General features: G+C 32.0%; 1 protein-coding gene across 1 annotated transcript in view; it reads right to left on the bottom strand.

Moving 5' to 3' along the window:
• Positions 1-1287: 1287 nt before the first annotated feature.
• Positions 1288-21913, bottom strand: part of LOC148611874 (contactin-4-like) — a 54644-nt gene continuing 34018 nt past the window's right edge. Inside the window, exons 26-32 of the mRNA XM_088592841.1 lie at positions 10662-10796; positions 9847-10065; positions 7965-8013; positions 7366-7447; positions 6519-6597; positions 5669-5763; positions 1288-5257 (exon numbers count right to left, since the gene is read on the bottom strand). Of these exons, the coding sequence (XP_088448967.1) occupies positions 5090-5257; positions 5669-5763; positions 6519-6597; positions 7366-7447; positions 7965-8013; positions 9847-10065; positions 10662-10796 (827 nt within the window). The 3' untranslated portion in view covers positions 1288-5089. The remainder of the gene's footprint in view (positions 5258-5668; positions 5764-6518; positions 6598-7365; positions 7448-7964; positions 8014-9846; positions 10066-10661; positions 10797-21913) is intronic.

Raw genomic sequence — 21913 nt, 5'->3', positions numbered from 1 at the left:
TGAAATGAAATGCAAACTCACCATATTTAGTCTGTACAAGGAGGCCTGTCATAAAGAGGAAAGAATATAATACCATAAGACCCAACAAAAACTTCTCTGCAAATACTCAGTTGTCAAAAACACCATTAAGCTGAGAAAGACAAAGCCAATGAAGACAGACAAAAGCCCAGCCTTAATCGAACAATTACAATGCAAAATGATAGAACAGGATTGTCATGTTTACTTTTTGCATCTAAGTCATACATTCATCCACCCTAATTTATTGCCTACAATATAGCTAATTTGCTTTTTATTGTACATAATTAGGACAAGAAATAAGTATTTAAGATCTTATCAAACCTGAATTGACATGATAATGAAGATTTGACTGTTGTTGGCTCCTAGACTAAAGCCCTCGTAGCTTTGTTCATCACCTGTGCTGACGAGGCAAGGTAGTACAAACTATGTGAAGACTTGTGTTCTATTCCCTACAGTGATATATAACATTGATGGGTTATTTTTTAGGTTACAGAAAGGAAAATGAACTTTTCAGTGTTCTTTTTGTAAGGATGAACACTTTTATCAGTGTTTTTGGTGTTCCAGCATGGTTTTCTCCAAAAATCTTCCCTTTGTTTCTACTTTCAGGGTTGCTACATCTTCTTAACTAAATATTGTAGTCTCTGCAACTGGGACATTGTCTAGTTTTGAGACTGGTAAACACATTTAGGACTTTTAAGATTATTAAAAAAGTAACTGCTCATGACATCTCAAAAACCATTAACTTAAACACTATTGGTTCTCCAGAGCCCAACCCTATGAGGAGTAAGGTCTCATTAACCACTTCTTACGCTTCCATTACTTTACATGTTAAACAAGTAACTTTCAGTTTCACTGTAAATTCCCAGGACAAATGACATCTTAAAGTTACGTTACGAAGCTTCCAAAAAAATTACGCTAATGGTACAATGATTGTAGAAATTCTTCAGAAAATTTACTTGAATAAATAATACTCAAAATCTACACTTTTACTTTTTTTTTGCTAACTGACAGCATGGAGGCAAATTACTCACACATGTAAACAATATTCATACTTCTGTAGTAAATTACAAATTTCATTTTAAAGTACACATTCTCAGCTTTATCTTGACTACTTTTGATCAGGATACACACAAATAATGCTCTTACAATGCTTGGATCTAGGTTCAGTGTGTTTATGGTACTACATAGGGGTGGCCATTGGACCCGGAAGTGGTTAGTGAGACCTAAGGAAGGTCTTCAAAAAAGCCACTTCATAGAGAAATAAAAACATTTGCTATATATTTTATTCAACAGTAAATGTGAACACATAAAAAATATCACATAAATGATCACAAAAACGTATAATTTTGATTAAGAGCATCTATGAAAGACACCTAACTGTGTAGTGTTGCATCACAATCATGAATCTTGAGTTATTTCCCTTTCACAGTTTTGAAAATCTGGAAAATGAAAATATGGTGAAGTGAAAACATGATAACCTATACTTCTAGCATAACTGACAATAGGGAACATGCTTTATCAGATTCTCTGTAGCTACTATAATGTACCAGAATTATAGATGGCTGACAAAAACTATGGTGTTCCCATATAAAAAATATGGTAAAAATATTTTGCATGGATTGATTTCAACCTGTAATGAACATTTTACAAACTGATGTGAATTTTTTCATATCCATAAAAGTAGCTTTGACAATTAAAAAATTCTTTTTTCAACTTTTTCTATGTTTACTTAGTGAATGAATGACCGATTCAATCATTACTTAGCTAATTGGTGTGGTCTGTAATCTGTTTATAAGTTAATATACTGGATAAAGGGCACTTTAGGTAAAGGTCTATGTATAAATACACTACCATATGTCCTTTAACTGCAATTCAAGAAATCGCTGCATATCTTTATTTTTGTGATTAAATTATTTTTTACCTAAAAAGTCATTTATATTTTCGTGATAATGAAAATTTTTGCCAAAATAAAAATGATGCAGTAATACAGAATTTACAGTACTCAAAATAGTCTGTCATGAAACTAGTTTCTAAACTTGTCTATTTCTAAAAAGCTAAATGCCATCACTTGACACAGCGTCATAAGACACTCGCTAATCTTCTAACCTGAGTATTATAATTGACTACAACAACAATGTAATTCTTGCAATGACTATAAATACATATTGACACATTCTAAGTCAGAAAACTAACATTTAACAACAAATAAAGGCAGGTTTACAATGTGATAAAAGTCCAAGGCAACCAGTACTATGTTCATGTATATAACATGAGCATTAATTTTAGAGTTTTCCAAACAGAAAAATAAGTGTGACAAATTGTTCAACTGAAAATAATTATTTATACAGTGAAATCTATCTACACTTAACCCCTTATGGACTTTGTTCAGTTTAGACAGGTGTTTAGTTTACCAAAGTTCAAAATATACGTTAATTGATATAGAAGGACTTCAATAAGTGATTTAGACAAGTTACACTGTACCATGAAACACTCTTCATTTTTAAAACGATAAAATTCATTTCAATTGAGTGTATGGAACTGCAAAACATTCATTCATTGATTGAACTCAAAGCTTCCCTAATAATGCCCTACAGACAGACAGACTGATAGTGTGAATCATATTAACTCCTTCTACCTCCAAAAAAGCTCTTTTTTCTATAAAGGTGTATAATGAAGAAATCTTCAGTGGAGTCAGATATCTGTTCAAGGGTTTAATTTTCTTCCTTTATTGAAAGAGATGTGTATTGACATGGAAAGTCACACTCCAAACAGTGTTATAGTAAGATAACCAAGTATTAACCTAAATTTTAAGTTCTCCTCTCTCCACAATGGAACCATTTTTTTTTCTTCACTGTGACTCATCCGTGTCTCTGCTAAAGCAGAAACTAAGAAAATATTTCTGTATTTCAATACTTTTCAATTATTTTGAAATGATATGTATAAAAATCATGATATATATGTTGCATGCAGTCATAAAAAGTAAGCTACAGACACATTTTGAAATGGTGACTCCACTGTGTTGGGTGGAAAATGGAGAAATTGAAATTGTTGATAGTAGTGTTCTTAACATATAGCAAGAAGGGATATGGCGAATATTTAAAAGGAACAACAACCCCACCGGGATGAAAAATGTCAGCTAAAGGCCACCCATGGGTCTTCAATGAATGACAATGGAAACATAACTTGTATCACTATGTAAAGATGCCTTAGAAAACAATAACAACATTTCATTTTTCTTACATACTACTTACAATCTGCATAGTTTCTATCGTAAATATCAACAATGTACACAAGACAAACAATGATTGTGAATTTAACACTAATATTGCTGTAAGACCAAAAAAAAGTATGACAATTTCCTCCGTCCCTATCTACCCCTTTTTTCCTCTACTAAAAAAAAATATGACTATTTTTGCTCAAGCATCATTAAAATGTATAATAATGTTGATGAATAAAATTCTTAAAGATGATTAATTGAATTTCTATGTAAATTATGCACTAAATTTAATTAATCAAATGCAAGGTTCATTTAAACATCAGATGAAATCACTGGGGATATATAATAAAGACTCTATCTAGAATGCCAGTGAAGGATTTTCTTACATAGTTTTGTTTTTGTGCTGAGAAAAAATTATACACGTAGCTTAACTAGCTTTGTTCTTTTTAGGTCATAAACCCAACAAGAAGTCATGAAAACCCTAGTCTTGTCACAGGGAGAATTATTTTAGCAGCATCAGTAAATTTAACAACTCTCCCACCTATTAAAATGACAGCTTTGCTGTTACATTTATACATTACAGATTTTATCTATCAAATATTGTAAATACAGACTAAAAACAATACTCTGATACAGTATGAAAAGTATTTTGTCCCATTCTAAGACAGTGATTAAAAATACATGTGACTTTTGAACTATCAGGCAGTGATTAAATTTCTGTAATAGTTTTCCCACCATTTTACATTTTCCAAGTTTTTTACAAATTTCATGGGAAAAAAGGATTCTCCTTCAGGTTATTTATTGATGATTCACTTAAGCCTACATGTTGAAAATCTTAGTATTACCATCTCCAGTGAAGAAATAATTTAAATAACTCATTACTACAGGAGAATCTATAAATCAAGAGTATCTAAAGCTATGGTAAAAATTACATCATATAAAAGGAATTTGCAACTGTTTTGAGACAAAGTGATAATTATCACAACAATTTAGAAATGGAAGAAATACAATCCCAACAATTAAAATTTAAGTGCATTTGGAAGTAACCTTCTTGACCTCTGAAGTATTTAAGCTCTTGAGGCCTCTAGTGTTAATACCAAAAACTATATATATCTATTCATTTTACATATTGTCTGAATACCCTTACTGTGAGCCATTATACGCTGATGTAACTTCATGAAAAAATTAATTTGTTTTCTTCTTAAATTGTTGAATTGAGTATAATTCTGTATATTATTTTAAAAAATCCTTGCATTAAAAACTGCATTTCATTACTAATGACCAAATAAGGATTTTGAGTTGTGCAAATTCCGCAAATATCCCAACTGCACTGAGGAAAAACTACAAGTACCAAACACACAAACATAACAGTTTACACTGTCTATCCTTCACAATTAAAAATAAAATATAAAAAAAACTTAGTACCTTATGTTATAGTACTGTTCTACAACATTAAATCTTTACGGATCACTTAAATTCCACAAAAAACATGAACTTTCATGCTCATAATGCATTGATAAATCTTGTTCACAAATCTAAGTCAAACAACTCATTTAGTTCTCAAATTATTGATCAACATTAAACTTTGAAAATAATTTGAACTCATCAACAGTGGCATCACATAATTAGAAAACCTCTCCATAAAAGCACATAATTAACGTGCAACAGCACAAAAATGTTTGCTTTTCAACTTCTCACTCATCTCACAACTTAAAAAAGCATAATCAACATTTGGATTTGAACACTTTCTTTCTACTATAAGCCAATTTTCAGTAAACAGCAGAAAACCAGTTTTGTCAACTTCCAATTACAATCTTCTCACATGTAAAACTGATGGAAAAATTGTTTACTTTGTTACAGCGCCGTTCTTTCTGTATATACTACCACTGAATCATGATTGATTAAAGTGTCTGTGTCATCCATGGATTTTGGTAACCGTGGCAACCGCTTGTTCCTCATAACTGCAATAGCTGCTGCACTTTCACTTTTCATTCTGCTGGTCCTTTTAAGACTAGCTCCCCCCTGCAATTGAAAAGAATCATTAAAGTAATGAAAGATTTACTTGTTCATATCATCACAAATGATATTTTTATATGTTGTCAAATGGCCACTTTGTCTTCAAATTATGTGTTACGACCATAAATAACAGATAAAGACCTTTTCCATATGAGTTATCTTTTTTAAATTTAAGTATCTAATCAACTTTATTCCCTACTCAACTCCAACTATTGAAGAAACCTCTTACCAAATCCAAACATTTTTATGTGACCTTCTTCACACCTTTTTACCACAAGTCCCTGTAACTTACTTAATCATGCCCTTACGACATGTATGGTAAATTCTACAGTGGCAACGGTGTCTGTCTCCTTCACCTTTTTTCATCACAAAATTTCTAATACCTATTAACCCCTTTCCCATTGCTTCCGAAAATACCTGTGAGAGTAAATCCTCTGATGACAATGTCATTGAGACAGCTATTGATTCTGTGTCTCCCCCTCTTCCCTCGCTGTACCCTGGGTTCTCTATACCTGCAAATCAAATTGATAACTGAAACACAATACTGTATTTCTCTAAATTAAAATTGGTCATTTTTGGAAATTATTCAGTATTTACCATTTCATCTTGCCATTGGATTGTTTCTCTTGGGTCTATTCTGATTCTGTTCTATTTTTGTTTAAAAATCATAACATTTCATTAGAATGACTAAAGCTGAGGAAGAACTAGAAATACTGTGAGCAAGTTCACAAAGTGAATAACCCCGTTTCAAATGTAGTTCAATGTATCACCTTACAGTTTTATTATCTCCCTTACAAGTCCATTGACAGTAGTTATATACCTTTATGATGCTCAACATTCCTATAAAATGTCATCAAAATCCCTTGAGCGGTTTAGGAAGAGTCGAGCTTACAAGAATGTGAACAGACACACAGGTTAATTCCTATATACCCCCAAACTTTGTTTGTGGGGTGGTACAATTAGACTAAACAAAAATTCAAATTTCATATGTAGCTCATCTAAATATAAGCCCATATTTCAAATTGCTTAATGAAAGTCCAGACATCTGAAAATTTCATGAAAAAATACTAAACCAGAGGATTTAACTCCATCAAAACTTATTTCAATCAACAATTCATCTAAATAGATCTATTACATTAAAATCAAATATCTTAATAGCCCATACATCTGGGTATGAAATGGACCAAGGACAGATAGATTAATGGAACCTTAAACTGGTCATCTTTGGCTTCCCCCAGTAGGAGATTAAAGAAACCTGTAGACTTACCATGTATAGAAGTGTTTGAATTCTTCAACAGTTTTCTATCAGGAACTTCTAAAGCTGACACATGGGCACTCTGGTTATCCTACAATAAAACCAGTAAAATTATTTATACAACCAGTTGTTAACTACAATAGGTAAAATATGAGATAATACGAGATCAAGTCTAAAATACAATATGTATGTATATGCATGCATCCCAAAATCATTAGATTTGACATCATATGAGCAACTGGGCAGATGTGTCTAGAAAAGCAGAGTGAGCTTTGCCTACTGGTGCACCTGGTACATACTCCAAAGTTTTTAGTGGAAACAGTACTGCCAATATATTCAGAGATGACCACAATTTGTATTTTTGGGGGGATAGCAAAAACCCTTTTTGCAGAAAACTCCCAGAAGCATCATTTTTGCAATATGAAAAATATCTTTTTTTAACTTTTAATCCTCATCATTTCCATCAAAAATTTTCAAAATGTGAATTATTATGATCCACAAATTGATCCTAGTTGCATCTTCTACAATAACAAACATGACGTTGCACACATGGTCTGGCTAGGTATACTAGTATACCCCAACGCATACAGAAAGTTGATATCAGACAGCAACACAAATTTTTGACAATGTATACCCCATCTATATAAAGCCACATACCAAATTTGAAATCCACTGATACGAAACTTCAACAGATGAATGGACGGATTGGCAGGTGAAAAAGGTGAATCTAAGACATACCCCCTCTTTGTGAGGTATAAATATTACAAAACTTTCAGGTTTACAATAAATTCATATCATTCTTCAGCTGTGCAAGAAGAACCAATCTAAAATCTTTAGAGATATTCTTAGTGAAAAATACCTTCTCCGTTTTACTGTTTGACCCATACTGAGTATGTTCTCCCGTGAAGTCTATTCTCCTAACGGCTCCTCTGTCTTTTGTTCTAAATAGTACAAAATTATATCAATAGAATATATATACTATGAAGGAAATATTAAAGATGACACACAGGAAAGGTAGTTACATGTCTATAAAGCTTTGATACAATGGTTATCTTCTTTTATGCACATCAACAATTATGCCTAACCATTGCTAAAACTTTCATTAAGTCCATTTAAAGTCGTTTTTTTTTTAACATGTAAATCCATGTAGTTGGATTATCTCCCTCTTAACAGGAATTATCTACCTTAGCAGGCATAGAACAAGATTTTTTCAAGCATATTAATCAATTGCAAATCCAATGAAAAGCTAAGGAGGAGTTGTGATAAGCTATCTAATCTGTCAAAATATATCATGGATTGGTCATGGATATGTGATCATATAATCACGGATGGGTCATGGATCAGTGATCATTAATGGGTCAGACTCCAATAAATCATAACTTTACTACAATACTCTTTAATAGCAAATCATTTTTTTTTTCTTTTTCTAAAGCTATAATCATTAAAGTAAGTAGTTACCCTAAAGATTTGTTGCCATCTATATTTCCAAAAACATCTGGATTCTTTGCTGAAAAAGAGAAAAATGACTGGTGTTATAGGTGTCATATAAAACATCTGATAGGCAAAAAAAAATTAATTAATTCTGTTTCAGTTAAAGAAAATCCCAATTTTTATTGATAGAAAAGATATAAAAATTGTTCGATATATTAAATTTTCTGTACACAAAACTTTAAAAATATGAATTTAGAAATCAAAAACAAATTTAAAAATATCACTCCAAATTCTTACATGAAGTTAGAAAAGCAGCATTTTCCATTATATCAATGAAATCTATTGTAGGAAAACTATACACCACAAAAAAAAATCACATCAAAATATTAAGTTTTCCTCATTCAGCTGTAGACACACCTGAGGTATTAAGATTTATTAGAAAGAAACAGGAACTTCCCTGTTCTACATGTAACCTGATCTGCAGTATCACATCCTTAATAAATGGGTCATTCATAATCATATACAGTGTAACCTGTCTAAACCAAATCCTGAGTAATCTGAAAACCTGACTAAACCAGACACATTTTTAACTCCCTGTATATATTTAAGTAGCAGTCTTCGTAAAAATCAGGCAGTGGGTGAAACATGGTATGAAAAAAAAACCATCATTTTGATAGTGTAATTTGACAATCTGCACCATCAGAATCAAGGTAAAAAGAATATTTTCCATATCATTTTGGCTATTTGAGTTATAATTTCATTGAAATGCACTGAAAATGAACATTTCAGGGGCAGATAACTCAGTCAAAAACCTCATTTTTCTAACATTCTATTGAAAACCTCTGAGTAAAGCCAGTGATACAGAGATCAAATAAATGGTTTTTTTTTCAAATAGAGAAAGTATCCTTGAGTGACATTACATTGTCAGAACAGTGTATGTTTCTGATTTTTCCCATCTTGCCTGATTCTTACAAATACTTACACTTAAACATATTTTTAACCTTGGTAAACCAAACACCTGTCTAAACTGAATAAATTTTAAAGTCTAAAATGTGTTCAGTTTAGACAGATTTCACTGTAGATAATAAGTATGCTGAATACAATTAATAATGGAAAATGATACCATTGCATTAAGTGGGTTGATAAAATAAGTTGTATTGTGGTCTTATTAAATAGTATACAAGACTTCCTTTCATGTAACATTATATCTAAATCTAACTGATTTGAAAGGTCTATATTTTACAATATATCAACATGTATATTAACTTCCTGACAAATTTTAACATCTTATTTAGTCAATTCTTATAATTTCAATTAATAAAAAAAATCTTTGTTAAACATTCACTAGCATCTTCCATTTCTGCATTTTTTTTTTAATTATACCACTATTCACAAAAAAATCCCAAAAGGTTTACTTTGCATACATACTAGATGATTTTAAAGAAAAGAAAGATAGTATTTGCAAATTGGACATGCTATGCTTCTGCGGAGATAAATGGCCAAATAAAATTAAGGATCTGATATACTTTAAATTGGCCCCCAAAAAATATACAAGATGGTTGAAATAGGATTTTCAGCATATGAATTTTCGCTTATTTCCCTTACAAGATGACACTGCAATGACAGACTTTTGTATCCAATAAATCAACTCCAACGATAAGTTTTAGAAGCATTATTAGTAATACACTGTAATAAAATTATTTCCAATTTCAGTAGTATTTAGTGTAGGTAGTCCAATAAAATTTCTAGATGATTCTGGATCTTTCACATGAGTAAACTTTCAAAACTCAATGGGCTTATAGGCCTAAACATGAAATAATCACATAAGTCCTTATTATCATAGGCATCAAATTCAGCCATGGACAATGATGACCAATGAACTTAACTACATGTTTACTTCAAAACTAACCATATTTACTTTGGTCTTGTCTTTTTCTTCTGATACATAAACAGGTAACCAGTATAATCACCATGACAACAAATACTGATCCTGTGACAATACCACCAAATACAGCAGACGACAGGAATGAGTTATCTCCCTTTGACCCTAAAGTGTTCCCTGTTGTAAAGGTTGCTGTTGTCATTATTTCCTCTGTTGTAGGTTCTGTTGGTACTGTAGGCAACAAGACTGGAAAAAATAATCTAGTCTGTTTGATCTAAACTCATTTCCATGTATCTACTTTGCAGTATTTTAAATGGTCATTGTTCAAAGTATGCAAGGCAGTACCTCTGAATCTCTCATACACCCCTCCCCCAACCCCAACCCGCCCCCTCCGCCTCCTCAAAACAAAAAAAGGTAGCCAATTCAAATTTCATCACTTTTTAATTTTTTTAAATATTTTATAATATGAGTAGATATAATTAATTTTTTGTCTACATCACATCTTCTTTAGCAATGAAATAAAAAAATCCATCAAGGCTTTAGAAAACAATAAAGTATGCTGACCCCACACTGGTTCTGTACTTAGAATTTTTCTTTCAGATCATTAATAACATTTATCTTTATAATTTCATTTTCCTTTTCGTCTTTCAAATCATCAGTAACATTTATCTTCATAATTTCATACAAAAAACAGACTATTGTCATACCAAGATTCATGAATTTTCTATCTCTTAAAAAAAAAGCTAAGATACTTATCTTTATAAGCAGAAACAGACAGTCAGACATACAGAAGAAAATACACTTTAATTACTTGCCCCATTGAGTTTGTATGTAAAGTTTACCTGTAGCAGCATGGAAATCAAACTGTTCTCCAGCACCTACACTGTTGACAGCCATAATAGTAATGATGTATACATGTCCAGGGGATAGATTCTCTAATACTGCCGATGTTGTCTCTGTTTTGATTCTTTCAATTTCTAAAACAAACAAAATTGATCAACTAAGTTTTTTTTTTTATTTTCTTTCATATTACTTCTAACAAAAATTCAAAATAATTGAATTTGTTCTATTTTAATCCTGACTATAAACATGCTTTATAGTACAAAAATGTACTAAATATAAAAGAATATTGCAAAGTGTGAAATGCTGTACACATGTTTCATGGACTAACCTCTCATCAACAATATTAGAGTCAAATACACAGAAAGATCTAAATAAAAAAATTGTTGTTTACAAAAAGTACTCAAAATAAATACAATCGAAATAGGAATCCAAATCCATCACCAACAAACAAAACTACCTACAGAAGTGCGTGAACCTTCAAATGTACAATTATCAAAATTAAATGCAGTGATACTGTAAGTAATTAACTAGTGTCACTTGAACACAGGGCCAGGCTGACGGTATAGTAGTCCCAAATCAACAATGTGTGTCTTCCTGAGATAAGGAATGGGGTTATAGGTGATGTAATATAGAATAATACATATACTTAATATATTAAGAGTTTGAAAGCAAATCTCCTTTCTTTTAGCACTATCAAAATTTGGGAGTGATGTCTTGCAGTTATATTTTCACTGTACTCCAAACTCCTAAAAAAGTTTAGCTAGAGTACTTCTTTCTGAGAATGTTTTATTGTTTGAATACACTAGAAACTGGTAGTAAATATATAACAGGACATTGAATGGTGACCTGAAGGTCTAAATTATTTTTGATAGTTTATTCACCTGAATGATTAATGAAGAACATATCTGAGTATGCTTGACTGTAATATTTACATGCATGAGTTCGCTAAACAATTAGTTATCATACGTCTGCTAAAGAAAGGGCATTAACCCTGGCAAATTAAATAATTTAGATAAGTTCTGATAAATACAGCCAAAATGCATGCATGAATACTTCAATTTTTGTGTAATGACAGTCAGATATGCTGTATCATTATAAAAAATAATTGTATTTAGCTAATAACTGGTTACAGAAATTACATAGTACACCAGACCCATCCCACCACCTTGGGGAGGGGGTGGTGTGTTAAAAAGTCCCATAACTCTGACAGAAAATATTGAACAGCATTAAAACATTTTGGGTTATAGTATGACCTATTGATGAATAGAAAGACTGAAAGGTTAAAAGAGTACCATTTCAACTATTGTAAAAAAAAATATGGGCGTATAAAATTCTCACTATCATTAATCATAGCAGTTCAAAAGTACTTTCATGCTATTTGAATCTGTCTAAAATATCAATACATTAAGGTAGTCATTACATATCAGTAACCAGCCCCCTCCCCCACTAAAACATATCAGTAACCAGCCCCTCCCCCCAATAAACCAAAGTAACCAGCCCCTTCCCCCACTAAAACATATCAGTAACCAGCCCCTCCCCCACTACACTAAAGTAACCAGCCCCTCCCCTACTAAAACATATCAGTAACCAGCCCCTCCCCCACTAAAACATATCAGTAACCAGCCCCTTCCCCCACTAAAACATTTCAGTAACCAGCCCCTCCCCCACTACACTAAAGTAACCAGCCCCTTCCCCCACTAAAACATATCAGTAACCAGCCCCTCCCCCCACTTAAACATATCAGTAACCAGCCCCTCCCCCCAATAAACCAAAGTAACCAACCCCTCCCTCCACTAAAAAATATCAGTAACCAGTCCTCCCCCAAACTAAAACATATCAGTAACCAGCCCTTCCCCCCACTAAACCAACCAGAAATACTTATTTCTTACACAATACAAAACAAAGCTTAGATCAAGAGACACAATACAAAACTTTGTCACCATTATTACTACATCTATCACCCTACTATATCAGTAACCAGCTTCTCCCCCCCACTAAACCAAAGTAACCAGCCCCTCCCCCCACTAAAACTTTGTCACCATTATTACTACATTTATCACCCTACCCTATCAAAATACAAACATTTATTAAGTTTATTTACATTAAATTTTTATTCGTGGTCAGATTTTATAATGGAGAACACTAGATTACCATGGGGCTATTCAAATATGTAAAGTACATGTCTATCTTAGTATAAGATGTATCTGTTTACAACCTTATCTGAACGACTCTCGAGTACTTCAAAAAGATTAATGCTTTTTAAAGAATCAATACTAAAGTCCTTAAGATTTGGGTATTTGAGAAACTAGTTCTGGATCAAGTCCCCCTTTAAGTCAAAGACGAGGGTCTATTTTGTAAATTCATTTCAAGTTGGAGACTAATAAAAACCAAGTAAGTCAAGAAGAGAGAAAAGTCCATTTTTTTATGTATTGAAAAACTAGTCCTGGATTAGGTACCATTGATTCAGTTGATATCAAGATATTTGAAAATTTCTTACCAGCTGGTGTATATATTGACATTTCATACGGCAATTATATAATCTACAGGTACCCAGGTAATTGATTTTTTAAGGAACAAAACCACGAAAACTAGAAAAACTGTGATAATTGCTCACTTATTTGATACCTCCTGTACCCCTTGCCCCCTAAATTTATTTAGATCATAATCTTAAGTGGGAGGTTACAATGGGAATATGAAACTAAGTAACTTGTGCTAGATATACCTCAACTCATACAGGAAGACGGAATTGAATAGCACCTAAAATGCCCTATCCATATAAAGCAACGAACTAAATTTGAAACCAATCCATCCATTGGGAGCCAAGATTTTTGTGATGAAAGTATGCTAAAATCCCATAGGAAGTTAACATTTGACAGCGCCTAAAATTGCTTACAGCATAAGCACCTTCTATATAAAGCCAAACACCAAATTTGAAATAAATCTATCCAGTATCAATCCATTGGGAACTGAGACAATTGTAACAAATTTGGAAGGACAGACGGACAAGGTGATTCTAAAATACCATCCACTCATTGAGTGGGGTAAGATAAAGATTCTGTGAAAGTTTTTTTAAAAAAAAATTTCAGTATGATGTAAACATATTTTTTTTTGCAGATTCTGTTAAGTAAACATATTTGCCAGAGCCAGTTTTCACTATTTCAAAAAAGTAATTAGTATTATGTAGTGTTGAAAATAAATTTCGCAGATACTATTTATGTGATTTTCTGTCCAGCGCAAAAATAGCAAGAATTAGTACATTTACAGCAGTTATTCATAAATCAAAAGGTAAACATGATGAAGGCATTGTTTTGTATTTCATCCATTTTTCTTCTACGCTTTTGTTGTTTTTCCTTCATTTATTATCTCAATTATGACATTTCACTACATGTACTGTGAAAGTATTATTGTTTGTTGGGTACAAATTTTTGTGGTTTTTGTGGGTAGGCCAAACTGTGAAATTTGGTTCCCAACGAAAAGGAGATTTCCACTGAAGTGTATACTGGAAACCTCAAAACCACAAATTTGTGTTTCTTTCCTTATCCACGAAAATTGGTATCCATGAATTAAAGTACTTTCACAGTACATCACGAACAAAAATTTGAATTTTATTGTTTCTATTTGTATTAGAATAAGAGGTGAGGCTTATGTAAGAAATTTTTTGATGAGACAAGCAGATATGTTTACTCATAATGGTAATTAGTATTGAGTTTTATAGATTTGATCCTAAATATCTTGAATTTTGCCATTCTCTACACTTCATTCATTAGGCTTTCAACTCCAAATTGCAATCTGTATTGATTTTCAACACCAATATTTCAAAAAGTATACTCAGAGAAGGTATTTCTGAGATATGATACAAGAAAAAGATCTCATTTTATTTAGGATAAGTTCAATAACTCAGGAACAAAAATAGATATTCACTAATATTGAAGTATTTAGTCTAAATTTTAGATGAAAACTTTATATCAAACACTTGTGTAAAGTTTGAAGTAAACTTGATAAATGTTTTTAAGATAAGAAATCCCCCTTTTCCTTAACTCAGTAACAGACTACAAAATTTTTCACTAAAATTACACAGACCAATGATAGATGAACAGATGACAAACTGCCAGATGGATGGAAAGGGAGGGACATTTGTATACAGTCCTTGAACCGATCTGCGCAACGATTTGACAGATCTATGACCACTGACTGATTGATCGCTGATGGATCGATAATCGATGACCAGTGACTGATCTGATCGCAGTTTTGTTATATAAAATGACGGATGATTTGTTAAAAATAAAACAAATGTAAATTAAAAGTATAAATTAATGTTTTAATCTACTGCATCTTGTAAACACGAGTACAAATGACAAAGATACTTGGGAAAGCGTAAATTATATTGACCGCTCTGTGGTCACATGATGCGATCACCGGTTTAATGGATCTCTTTGACCGATCAATGACTGATCGGAAACTGATCAGTGATCAATGACCGATCACGATTTTAATTGCACGGATCAGTTCAGGTACTGCACCATAATGCCTCTATCTCATAAGACCCCAGAGTATAAAAATCATCCACAACTATAGGTTGTGATTTTACTTATATTCATCAGCTAATATTGCCTTGAATATCATATTAAGTTGCAGTCTATAAAAATCAGACAGAAGGTGATTCATGCATGTCAAAAACCCATCGAATTCATTATTATTTCTTAATCAGAATCAGTTACAGACCACATAACCAGTCATAGTTTTACATTTGGGTGTTGCGCTCTTTAGATAAAATGTATATAGATTGTACATGAAATTAACACTCTGCAAGAGTTACTGTTCTTGATTTGGTTTGATTTGGTTGATTTTAGTGGGAGATAAATGTGTGGTTTTCTCAAAAGTACAGATCTGAATATGGAAAGGCCAACTGTTAAGTAAAAATATAGCATATGTAGATTGAAAAAGCATTGTTTGTTCGGTGGGTTTTTCTTCACTATGAATCACTTTAATATGGGCAGTGTCTGAATTTTATATGGACTGGTACTTAAAATGTCCATTTCTTGCACAATAATTCTTCCAGCTGGAAGCATTTTACTAACTTTTGCATAAACTTAACAAATTAATGCATAAACTACAAAAAGTGATATTTACCTTACTTTAAATCTAATGATGAATCCATTTTGCACAAACATTTAACTTTTCTATTTAACAGGATAAAGGTATACAAAGACCCATATCATACAGCACACTACTTTTAAACTTATTCTCATTGAAGTTATCCCATAAATTTTCATATATATACTAAACTGCACAAATCCAGTTTTAATTCAACTTTTATCTCTTATTACAGTGATATATTTCAAAGTTTATCAATACCTTTAATTAGATATGATTTTACCTGTTCGACAGGTGTGTAAGTTTACCTTTAGGCCAAATCTATTTAATTTAATGATTATTTATTTCCTAAATGATGTGATCAATTTTCAGTAAAGTGCAAGTCACCATCATGTGGTAGTGCAAGACTGATTGCAAAAAATAAACTGATTTAACTAGAACAGGTATATGTAATATAGTGAATGTAAGAGGTAATTTTCTCATGTAGTGTCATATCTATACAACCTTTTTAGCGTTCCCTACAGCTTTTGAAAAGGGCAGAGTAATCCTGATGAAAAAGGACACTCTAGTATGTTAGGGGCAAATTTGAGGTCACATCATGCCAGCATCAACATCTTTCAAGGGAAAATTGATAAACAAAGGCATGGTGTCTATAAAAACAATAAAAAAGGACGGCACCTGTACCCAACCAATATTGTCTGTAAGGAACCTTTCACCTCCTAAAAAAATGCTACCTGTTCAGTAATCTGTTAAAATTAGAAGCTTTCTATAGTCCCTTTATAAATATCATGTTTATAATTGTTCCTTTCCTTTGTACACTAATGCTTAGAATTATTTCAATCGCAATTTCACAAACGATGATAAGCTATCATTTACATGTACATAGATTGTTTTTTTTTCCAGCAACTGAAGCCTACGTACAGACTATTTTTCTACATATTAACAGTTATTGAATATTGCAAAATTTTAAACCATACAACAACACCATATATAAGCTAATCAGACCTGTTTTCCACAAACTAGGCAGACCTATAATCCATGGGAGATGTGCTGATGCATTGATTATTCACACATTATCCTTTGAAGGTGTTAGTTAGTACCATGCAACTCAAGTATCATCTTAACATAAGGACTATCTCTGAGTGAAATTCTTCATTCAAATAGGCATGAAGGACAGTGAAAAAAAAATACAGTAAAACCTTTCAAAACTGAACCTGAACAATATGAAAACCTGTCTAAACCAGACACAATTAAATGTTTTTTATCAGTTTAAATGTACTTGGAACTTTTGTAATTATACACCTGTCTAAACTGAATCAACTTTACAGGGTGATTGGTTTAGACAGGTTTCACTATAAATAAAAGTAATAACAGTACCAGTAGATTCAATTTATACTAGAGCTAAGTGTCAAATGATAATTCTTTACCCATATGTGCCTCACTTGAAAGGATCATAAGGAAAACGTAAACATGGTATGAAAATGGGAGTTCTGTACACATGTGACCCTTGAATTAAACAAACTAGAAGTTGAGGATTTTAATTTTGTGAATTTTATTTTTTTTTAACAAAGGAAATTTCACACTAAATGTTACTGACAATATAGATTTGAAGTTTTGAACCCCTAATATCATGAAAATTGATACCCAATAAACAGTAGTTACTCTACAGAATACACAAAATGTAAAATGGAAACCTTGTTTAAACAGGACACCTCTATAAACTGGACTATATCAACCTATAACAGTTATTTGATATAACTAGTTGAACTAATATAAACCATACACCTGTTTCATGAATTTACATTATAGATCCCAAAAGAACCTTAACTCTTTCAACAATTATGGAATATAATACATGTAAGTCATGGTCTCAGTATTGTATTAATTTTCCCATAGACTTCTCTAGTGAAGTGCATATTTTTAGGATTTTAAAAAAAATATGTAAATTGATTCAATAAAACTTTCACTTATGTAGCATTTCTAAAGACATATGAAAAAAATAATTTCCTGCAAAGAAAATAGGGTGAGTCCATGAAGATCGGACAGAAAAGTAGTTTTGAACTATAAATAGCCCTTTTCTCTACTTTCACTTTCGTTTTGCACTCATCAAACCAACCTTTTCAGTGGAACATTTTTGTTATTTTGTAAGATTTTCTTTTAAAAAAGTTTGTCATCTTAAAGTGTGATGTTTATAAGATTAAACATTGTTATTAATCAAAATATCAAATAATTGAATAAAAACAGAATTTACTTAGTTCAATTTACATATTATATTACAGTCCCCCTCAGTGATCGAGTTATAGTAGGCTCATTTTATATGCAGAAGTTGGTAGAATCAACAGTTGACTAAAGATATGAAAAATGTACCTGACTCAATAGTTCATCAAACTGCTTCTGTTCCAATAAAAACAGATTCAACAAGATCTTGCAAGCTACATGATACTAAGAATAACCCTATTCAACCATTAATGTCAAATTATATTGTGCAATAAAAAGCAAGCAGATAAGCAAGAAACCTAGAAAGGAGAGACACAGTACAGTTCATCATGAAAAAGAAATAGTCTAAATGTCTAAGCATTCCATCCAATAGAAATTGGTAAATTAGATATGTGTTAGGGATTTAAATATGGACAAGATGATTGCAATATACTCACAGAATGACCCCAAACTAGAGCATGTAACACCCTAAATTTGGAATATTTTCTTTGCAAAAAACTTGCCTATAAGTACAGAGCTTTTTGTACTGAAAACTACAAGCCCTGTTTTTCACAGGAGCCCCAGTGTCATCTGTCAGTAGTGATTTTTTTTTAATAAATCAAATGTGTCTGTAAGACACTAATGATACCCCCACTCGCTGGGTTTGCAAAATTAAGAACATGTTCCTTTTTGTATGAAGAAATGGTTTGCAGATTCAGAAAGGTTATGTACTGTTGGCTTAGGCAGTAAATATTTGGTATGTCAGGCTAAGCACTGCAAAAATACTTGCAATGACATATAAAAAATGTTAATTCCCCCTATAACAAATCCCTAACTTTGTTGCTTGGGGTATATTTCTGATAAAAATTACAAAGTCCAACTATCATCCAGTTCCAAAATATCTCACAAAAAATCTCCTCATCAGTGTGTAGAAACATCCTGCATAAAATATTTTAGATGTAGTTCAAAAACTACTTAAGGAGATAGCAGGACAAGCCATACAGCCCTATTTCTGATGAAAATGACTCAGTCTTACTATCACCAATTTCTGTAATATTTCATGAAAATAAAAATTCTTTGACCCTGAACACCTTCATCATGTATGGAAATATCCTGTAAAATATTTAAGATGAATTCAAAAACTGTACAAGGAGATAGCCGGAGAAGCCATGATCCATATATTTCTGAGTAAAATGACCAAGTGTAACTATCACCAATTTCCGTAATATTTCACGAAAATCAAAATCCTTTGGCCCTGCACACCTTCATCATGTATAGAAATGTCTTGTAAAACATTTTAGATGTAGCTAAAAAAAACTGTACAAAGAGGCAGCCAGACAAGCAATGATCCTGTGTGTAATCCATACAGATGGACAGACGACGGACGGACAGACAGACCAATGGATGGACGGACAAACAGACATGGGTAAATTAATATGCCCCCATCTGTTTGTTGCGGGGGCTTAAAAAAAAACAACATTTGACTTAGTTGATAATGCAACGCTATCTTGTTATATTTCTAATGTCTCCACCGCATAAAAATTCAAACAATCATTTCGTAACTGTTTGGCTGGCATTTCAAAGTCCACTACAGGAAGAAATTTCTATCAAGGACAATAGAATATGAACTCCATGCATTATTTTCTTAACAAGAAAAATGCTAAAAACTGAGTCTGCATTGATCTTCTAAGTCCAAAGGCCAAGTCAGCAAAGAATCAAAAGAGTAAAACAAATTCAACCTTGATCTGAAAATTGTCAAAGAAAACGATGCATCAATATTAAATGTATATCTGCAAGTATGACAAAAAGAAAACCATGTACCAAATATTTAATGTGTATCTGCAAGCATGACAAAACAAGAGGCTCCCAGGAGCCTGAATCACTTACCTGGTTAAATTTCTGCCTTTCAAGGGCAATAACTCTATCAGAGAGTCATCTGAAAACTGAGGTCTCACTAACCACTTATAACGTTTCCATTACTTTACATGTTAAAAATGTAATTTTCAAAGTCTCACTGTGAATTCCCAGGACAAATGACATCTTAAAGCTGCATACCGTTGCGAAGCTTGGAAAATAAGGCTTCCAAAATCATTATGCTAATGGTATAATGATAGTAGAAATTCTTCACAAAATTTACTTGAATAAATAATACTGAAAATCCACATTTTTACCTGTTCTGCTAACTGACAGCATGGAGGCAAATTACTCACACATGTAAACACTATTCATACACTTTTGTAGTTAATTACATATATGATTTTAAAGTACACATTCTCAGCTTTATTTTGACTACTTTTAATCATTACACACACAAATAATGCACTTACCATGCATATGTCTAGGTTCAGTGTGTTTTTGGTACTACATAGGGGGGTGGCCATTTGACCCGGAAGTGGTTAGTGAGACCTGATTTAATTTTTAGTAACAGCAGCCATGTTTTTCCATGTATCAAAAATCCCCATGTCAGTTCTATATAGAATAACCTCACGAACATTCATACCAAATTTGGTTGCAATTGGTCAAGTAGCGTCAGAGGAGAAGAGTTTAAAAAATAGTTAACAGCGATGGACGACAACAACTAAAAATACCAAGTGATGGCAATAACTCAGTTAGCCTTCGGCCAGGTAACCTTACAAGTGGAGAAAACTGAGTTTTTGCATGAATTTTCTTAGTCCAACAGCCATTCTCAGCAAAAAATAAACAGACCAGAAAAAAATTTGAATTTGATCAGTAACTTGCCATGAAAAAGCAATGTATCATATATCAAATGTATATCTGCAAGCATGACGAAAAAAAAAAGTGTGGAAAACTGATTTGACAGAATGACAGTCTGATGGGCCGATCAAGCTCAAACCTAAAGTCCCTTTTGTGGAAAATTGCTATTAGAGGACTAAAAAGAAATTATTAAATAGACCTTCAAATACATCCCACTTGCATGTGAAACAAGAGACACATGTACTCCAATTGCCAGTGGATATAGCTATTAAAACAGTTAACATGATATAGGAAACATTTATCATGAAATATCAATATTAACATCAAAGTACGGAATTCTGCCAAAAAGTCTGTAAATTTGTAAAAAAAAATATGAAGTTATAAAACATCTCTTCCATAAAGAAGATATTAAAACATCAAGATTTCACTTAGCTGTGATAAAACAGATCATTTTATTCAGAGAGTTATTTACGTTGAACATATCCTGTTTTCTCCCATATATTCACCAAAAAAAAGACACAATTTATCAAAAGCCATTAACTTTTTATGCCTTTAAAACTGTAATTTTACATTTAACATGTTCTTTTATCTTCTTTGATTTTCTGAAAACAACTGATCTTCAACTAAGTAGAAAATTTGTCTTCAATGACATTTAAAGTGCTCGACAAGCTACACTTTAATGTGATGGTTCTTACATAACTTGAACTTTGAACAAAACTTGTCAATTCCTTAGTCATTGTTTGAATACAATTTTATAGCCAAATAAGGTAGTCCTCTAATTGAACCAGGAATAATAATGTACATGGACACAGTCCAAAGGTCAATCACTTAGCATCACCCCTAAGTGTCATTGGAAAATAAAACATTATCATCAATTGAATCAAACAACACAGTTCTTAGGGATAAAACACTTATACATCATGAAATATAAGTGTAACTACATCAGAAACTTCAGTTTACTTTTCTAAAAAAATGTTGGTCAAGGGGAGATAATTTTAATAGAATCAAGGTAGATATTTACAATCTTTATCATAAAATTGTAAAATGCACCTTTTCTTTATTGAAATTTAATGACATTGTGAAAAGGCACACACTCACAGTTTTGAACTAAACATAAAAATATTTGAATACAATAAGACAAAGTGTTTATCTTCTGAACAGAACTTATATGTCAAAACAATCTGAATTTTTCCATTTGATATAGCCTATTATTTTTCTTATATTGAGAATATCACCATATTTGTCT

This window comes from Perna viridis, chromosome 7, assembly GCF_037379345.1.
Source record: "Perna viridis isolate PV_CMFRI_1.1 ecotype Kerala chromosome 7, ASM3737934v1, whole genome shotgun sequence".
NCBI classification, from domain to species: domain Eukaryota; kingdom Metazoa; phylum Mollusca; class Bivalvia; order Mytilida; family Mytilidae; genus Perna; species Perna viridis.
The sequence above is the reverse complement of the archived record's forward strand: the minus strand, read 5'-3'. Positions and strand labels throughout refer to the sequence as shown.